At 37.8% G+C, this 7,384-nt stretch overlaps 1 protein-coding gene across 3 annotated transcripts; it reads right to left on the bottom strand.

Moving 5' to 3' along the window:
* Positions 1–5,953: 5,953 nt before the first annotated feature.
* Positions 5,954–7,115, bottom strand: LOC9322980 (40S ribosomal protein S28-1). Of its 3 annotated transcripts, none has more exons than XM_002886869.2 (2): positions 7,059–7,115; positions 5,954–6,265 (listed from the first exon to the last, which is right to left on the bottom strand). In XM_002886869.2, the coding sequence occupies exon 2, from the start codon at positions 6,262–6,264 to the stop codon at positions 6,070–6,072; it is 195 nt and encodes a 64-aa protein (XP_002886915.1). In that variant the 5' UTR covers position 6,265; positions 7,059–7,115; the 3' UTR covers positions 5,954–6,069. The 3 variants fall into 3 exon arrangements, with proteins under 3 accessions (XP_002886915.1, XP_020891715.1, XP_020891717.1); XM_021036056.1 differs by lacking the exon at positions 7,059–7,115 and adding an exon at positions 6,936–7,002; XM_021036058.1 differs by lacking the exon at positions 7,059–7,115 and adding an exon at positions 6,426–6,515.
* Positions 7,116–7,384: the final 269 nt, after the last annotated feature.

Genomic DNA, 7,384 nt, shown 5'->3' with positions numbered 1-7,384 from the left:
AAGTCTCCGCATCCCAATCTGATGCGTGAGCTTCCTCAATGTTGATGTTGGTAACGCCTTAGTGAATAGATCGACTGAGTTGTCGCTGGATCGAACTTGTACCACTCGAACTTCTCCATCCCTTTGCAAGTCATGCGTGAAGAAGAACTTGGTTAGAATGTGCTTCGTCCGATCTCCCTTGATGTAGCCGTCCTTGAGCTGAGCGATACAGGCTGTGTTGTCTCCTCGTATGATGGTCTTTGATGTTGTAGTAGCTGCGCCTTGAAGAAGGCTGCCTACGTACCCTTGGAAGGGATCAAGCCACACGTAGTTCCTATTTATTGACCATGCCATAATCTGATTTTACCTGCATCAGCAAAACAAACTAAACCAAAGCAAACTAGACCTTCTTTGGTTAGATCAGTATAGAATAAAACCCAAATAAACAAACATAGGAAGAATAGAATTTAAAATTTAACCAAACCTTCCTTCAAACCTTTCTAGTGCCTTTGGGTTGATCATGAACTAAATTTAGACAAAGGAGGTTCACGGCAAAACATATGTCTGGTCTAGTGTGGCTAGCCAAGTACATTAACGCTCCTATGGCACTAAGGTATGGCACTTCAGGATCGAGAACTTCTTCCTCATCCTTCTTTGGACCGAATGGATCACTATCCAATCCGAGGCTTCTCACCACCATTGGGCTGCTCAATGGGTGGGCCTGGTCCATATTGAATCTCTTGAGTACTTTTTCAGTATATGCCTTTTGATGCACAAGGATTCCATTATTCACGTACTCAAGTTGCAATCCCAAACAGAATTTTGTCTTGCCTAGGTCTTTCATCTCGAATTCTTTCTTTAGATATTTGACTGTTTGGGCGATTTCCCCAGAGGTTCCAAGGATGTTTAAATCATCCACATATACTGCTATTATCACAAACCCTTTGTTTGCAAATTTCTTTATGAAGATACATGGACTGATGGGATCATTCTTATAACCTTCTCTGACTAGGTACTCGCTTAATCTATTGTACCACATGCGTCCACTTTGTTTCAGTCCATAAAGTGATTTGTTCAGCCTTATGCAGTATTGGTCTCGAGACCCTTTCTTATCTTTATCTTTGAGCTCAATACCCTCTGGTAATCTCATATATATCATCCAGTGGACTTATATAAATATGCAGGCATTACATCCATTAGCCGCAAATCAAGTCTTTTTCTTTATATAGCCAGACTTAGCAAAATTTAAATGTCTTAGCATCCACCACAGGGGAGTATGTTTCTTCATAATCTATCCCCGGTCTTTGTGAGAATCCTTGTGCTACAAGTCGTGCCTTATATCTCACGATTTCATTATTCTCATTTCTCTTCTTCACAAAGACCCATTTGTGTCCTACTGTTTTTTACATCGAATGGTGTCCTTAAGGTCGGACCAAACTCATTCCTTTTCTTAATGATTCTTAGCTCCACGTTTTATGGTCTTGTACCATTTAATCAATCAAGTCTTTGAGTGCACTCTAGTATAGACGTGGGCTCCTGATCCTCATTTATATTCATAAATTCAAGTGCTACCTTGCATGCAAAATCATCTTATGTCGACATTTCTTATATGTTCCATTATGTTCCAGACATGATATAATCGATTTGAGATTTATTATGGTCAGGACCTTTAATACTTTGCAGCTTGGCGTCCCAAGCTACATTATATGGTACCTGTACCTTAGAGCTGGCCGGCCTTATCTCCATGTCTGGGATGGTTTCCTTAGTAACCTCGGATTCCTATTGCACCTTTCTTTGATTTTCGAGGATTTTTATCTTTGGAACCTATTGGTCTACCACGTTTCTTTCGTGTGTTAGACTCGGTAGCAATTTCATTGATTCCCTTTTGGATATCAATACGTACTAGTGCATTACAAGCTGGTATGTACGTTTTTGTAACTTTCTTTGGGTCAGTAAAGGAATCTGGCAATTGATTAGCTAGCTTTTCAAATGTATAATCTTATGGACCTCTGATTCTCATGCCAGAGTCCGAGGATCTTGCCAATTTAAGGATGTTTGATTCCATTATATTTCTTTTATTGCTTTACCCAGCTTGTTCGTCTCTCCACCTATAGTAGAAAACTCGGATTCATTAAAATGACAATCCGCGTATCTAGCTTTAAATAGATCACCCGTAGTTGGCTCTAGATACTTAATAATGGTGGGAGAATCAAATCCAACATATATTCCCATCCTCCTTTGAGGTCCCATCTTTGTTCTATGTGGTGGAGCAATCGGTATATATACGGCACACCCGAAAGTCTTTAGATGGGATATGTCTGGCTCATGACCCATGAGTAATTGGGATGGTGAATATCTATGTTCACTAGATGGCCTTATGCGTATAAGTTCTGATGCATGTAAAACAGCGTGTCCCCAAGCGGCTACTGGAAGCTTCGACCTCATGAGTAATGGTCGAGCTATCAATTGAATTCGTTTAATGAAGGATTCCGCTAATCCATTCTGTGTATGTACATGTGCTACGGGATGTTCCACACTTACCCCCATGGACATACAGTAGTCATTAAATGCTTGGGACGTGAATTCACCGGCATTGTCTAGACGTATAGTCTTAAGCGGAAAAATCTGGAAAGTGGGCTCGCAGTCTTATTATCTGGGCCAATAACCTAGCAAACACTTGGTTTCTAGTAGATAGGAGACAAACATGCGACCATCTTGTCGATGCATCAATGAGGACCATACATATATCTCCTTGTATCCTTTCCAGAAATTTTAAGGTCTCTTTATTTACCTTAGCCGGTGATGGCCTTATAATGAGTTTCCCTTGTGAACATGCTTCACACGTGAGATTCTTAGGGATAACTCTTTTCTCTTTTAGGGTGTGCCCCTTTGAATTTATCATAAGCTTACGCATCATACTATGACCCGGATGGCCAAGCCGGTCATGCCATAAAATGAATTTCTCGATGAACTCTTTGTTCATTGCCATATTAGCTTCGATCATATCGATTTTAACATAATAGAGACCAGTGGATAATGCGGGTATAGTCTCTAGGACTTTCTTATGTCCTTGGGTGATCTCAATTATATTTAGGAATTCTTTGTTCCCTTCACCCTTTGTTTCAATATGGAAACCATTCAATCTTATATCTTTGAAACTTAATAAGCTCCTCTTCGAGCTGGGTGAATATAGGGCATCGCTTAGTTCAAGATGCGTGCCATTTGGTAATAGAATATGGGCTTGGCCGTAGCCCTCAATAAGATTTGCTATACCCTCTAAGTGCTAATATTGGCATTTTTCATTATGAGATTTAGGAAAATATCTCTTATCTTTTGTGTGGCTCCACTATCCACCACAATTATGTTCTTGTCCTCTGCCATTTCTTATATGGACAAGAATCATGTTCTAAACATAAAATAATATAAAATAAATTCAAGCAAATAACAATCAATGAACACATAAAATGCAAAGAAAAACATAGAGGTTTTGATGTCGAAGTAAAATTTATCAACTTGATTCTTTTATGCAATCAGAAGTTTCATACTCTATTAGATCATCTTGATCATGTTCACCATCTTTATATACCAAATGGGCTTTAGGATTCTTCCCTTTTACACTCTCTTGATAGAGGTCACAACGATGTTTGGAAGTCCTACATATCTTAGCCCAATGGTTTCCCATTCCATATCTATGGCATACTCATTTGGTCGAGTGTTGTGGTTTGGAAATACCACATCGTCCTCGCCCTCGACCACGGCCGGAATTGGGTCTACATCCACGGTTAAAGTGGTTCCCACGGCCGGATGAGTTATAGTGGCCACAACCACGTCCTTTCAATACCACATCTATGGCATACTCATTTGGTCGAGTGTTGTGGTTTGGAAATACCACATCATCCTCGCCCTCGACCACGGCCGGAATTGGGTCTACATCCACGGTTATAGTGGTTCCCACGGCCGGATGAGTTATAGTGGCCACAACCACGTCCTTTCCATCCACCACGGTCACGACCGTGTGGTCTATCACTTTAGACGTGGTTATATTCTTTGGATTCTTTCTTATCCTCTGCGGCCTTATTGGCATTAGGTAATGGGGTTAATCTATGAGGTCGTAACTCACTGTTTTTATCAGTAAGTCATTATTTTGTTCATTTAGCAATAGACTCATCCACGGACTTATAGTCCTGATTATGAGACTCTCAATAAGACGGTGGCTAATATTGCCTTGTATCTATCTTTCTTTCTTGGCATTATTGCCTTATTAGATACATTTACCAAGTCCTTTTGACTTTAGGATAATCTTAGTATCCATTGCCCATTTTAAAATAATTATCTCCTAAGAGATTTAGGGCAGTAAAGTACAAGTTGTAATTCAACATCTACAAGGAAAAGTTTTGAGTCAAAATCATGTAATCGTTAGTGTCATGCGGTATTTGAGACCGAACCATGAATCGATTTACTTAGGGATTTGACTTTCCTCTTTTGCTTAGGATTAGATTTCCTCTTTTGATTAGGATTAACTTTTCCTTTTCCTTTTAGGATTTACTTTCCTCTTTACTTTAGGATTAATTTTTCTATTTCACTTATGATTTTAGATTTTAAGATTTCCTATTTTTTATTTAAGATTTTAGGATTTCTTATTATTCCTAGGATTTAGGGATTTAAGATTTTCTATTATCCCTAAGATTTAGGGTTTTAAAGATTTCCTATTATCTAGGGTTTCCTAGATTTTAGGGTTTCCTATTTTATTTAGGATTTAGGGTTGTTAAGAGTTTTGAGATTTCTTTTAGGATTATCTTTTCTAAGTTTTCTAGGGTTCATGCAATTTTAGTTTTAGGGTGTTAAGCATGTAATCAATCAAAGGAGCAAACAATCTAACAACCTAAACAATCTCAATCAAGCCGATTTAAACTTATGGAATTTTTTGGATTAGATTCGTTTTAGGTTTTAGGTTTTTAGACCTTTAAAGTTTCGGTTATTAGCTTATGTATTTTCGTTTTGCGATTTTAGGTTTAGACAATAAAACTTCTCTAGCAACTTAGGCGATTTTAGCATAAGCAATAATCAACTTTTCTAGCAACCTAAACGAGTCAAACAATCGAGCAAACAAGCAATCGGAGCAAGCAAGCAATCGAATCATACAAGCAAAGCAATCACTTAATCAATCATCATTCGTTTTAGGGTTTCTCTTTGCTTAACTTTCAAGTTCAATTGTTGGTTCTTTAGCTTTAGGGTTTTGATGTTACCTTTCACCTTATGGGGTTGTATGGACTAGAACCGGGAGCTAAAGACCTCGGTAACTCACGCTGCTGCAACGAACCGCAAACAGTACCACGATGAACAGTACCGCGATGAACAGTGTCGCGATGAACAGTGTCGGCGATGAACAGTGTCGCGATGAACAGTGTCGGCGATGAACTGTGTCGGCGATGAACAGTGTCGGCGTGAACAGTATCGGCGATGAACAGTATCGGCGATGAACAGTATCGGCGATGAACAGTATCGGCGATGAACAGTGTCGGCGTGAACAGTACTGCGATTTTTAGGGTTAGGGTTGTTAAGAGCAAACTCGTGCTGATAATGTTGTAAACTTATTGTTTTCGATGTATTAATGAATGAAGTTCGTTACATATATATACTTAATGAGAGGAGACAAATCCTCATTGGGTTAGTAAACCCTAAAGCCCAAAAGCCCACTAAGTATAAAATGGATCCTAAAAGGAGAATCTTCTAGAACATGGGCATGGGCCTTCTAGGACATGGACACGGGCCTTCTAGAATATGCATAAGACCCACGGTTATGGAGTCCATCCAACATGTGGTTTATAACAGTTACAAATTTTATAAAACTTTTGGCGTTTTTAGTTAATTCCAGTAATAATAAATAACTATAATACACAATATAAAATTATTATTTTCAACGTTACGAGTGTGAAACATGACTTTTTGTTTTATATTTAACAAAGTGAAGATGTAAGAAATTATTTCTAATATGAGATATAAGAGTCTAAAGCATCAATCTTTGATAATTAAAATTTTTAACATCAAAATAAGACTTCAATTATCCAAACGATATAGTAAAGAAAGAATTCAACGGAGTCTTCTAGCTTCTCTCTCGGACTCGAGCAGGGTGAGAATATCTCCCTCTCTGACAGGTCCTTTGACATTCCTCATGATGTAACGGTCCGAGTCAGTGAACTTCACTCTAACCTGAGTCACTTGACCCCTTGATCCAGTCCTTCCCATCACTTTCACTACAACAGCGTGCTTAATCTGAGAATCCATTCTGATTCAACAGACAAAAAAACATTCAGATACGAGTTTTGATTTACAAAAAGTGAAAAATCCTGAAAAAAGATAATTGTTTGAATCAAGACTGTATAAAAAAAAAAAAAAAAAAAAAAAAAAAAAACTACTCAGTGAAAGCAAGAAACTTGAAGACGGACATCGTCTAATCAGATTTCTCAATTTGGGATCCTTTGCAAAATGCAGAACCTAATAGCACTAACAAATTTGCAACAACAATTGAATTAAGAAGTTAGAAGATTGATTATGTTTTCGAATAGTTGTCGTTTTAGAGTTTTTTTTTGTTTTAAATAAGTTGTCGTTTTAAGGTAATAATGTAATTTATGCCAATAACTACTCAAATTACCCTTATTTTATTGAACACAAATTATTTGTAAATAATTATTTGTCATTTTTATGAGGTTAATATAGTCATTGTATACCTTTTCTTAATTTGTCCAAATACAGTTAAAACGACAACTTAAAAAAAACAGAGGGAGTATCTAACAAGAAAGAGAGAATCCAGAATCCGAATAACAACAACAATAATGATAAGTCATAAGAAATTGTAACCTATTCATTATAACCAGAAAGCGATAAACATTAAGAGATAAACTTCAAAACCCAGATGCAGAAAATTGAACCAGTTTATAAAATGTAAGAACCCTAACATGCTTAAGCTCAAAATCATGATTTCTCAGTGAATCAGAGAAGCAAAAACATGAAGAATACGATTTAATACTGTCTCTAGACGCAAGAATCGCAATAAAAGTATGGATTGAGATTAAGAGAACCTGTAGAGAGGCTCTGCAACGGTAGATAGCTTTGGCGGCGACAAGAACTTATAGGATATTGACTAGGCCTGGGCATAATACCCGAACCCGAAGAACCGAACCGAACCCGACCCGAAAAATCCGACCCGAACCTGAACCCGAAGTTTTAAAATACCCGAACGGGTTCTAAACTTCACAACCCGAAAACCCGACCCCGAACCCGACCCGAACTCGAACCCGAACAAATATCCGAACATACCCAAAATATAAGTACATAGTTATAATATATTAGTAATATTTATACTTGTAATAACGTAAGTGCCTAAATTATTCGGATGTTAAGATAT

This window comes from Arabidopsis lyrata (genome assembly GCF_000004255.2).
Source record: "Arabidopsis lyrata subsp. lyrata unplaced genomic scaffold ARALYscaffold_2, whole genome shotgun sequence".
Lineage (NCBI taxonomy): Eukaryota > Viridiplantae > Streptophyta > Magnoliopsida > Brassicales > Brassicaceae > Arabidopsis > Arabidopsis lyrata.
Note: the sequence above shows the minus strand (reverse complement) of the source record. Positions and strands in the feature narration are given on the sequence as shown.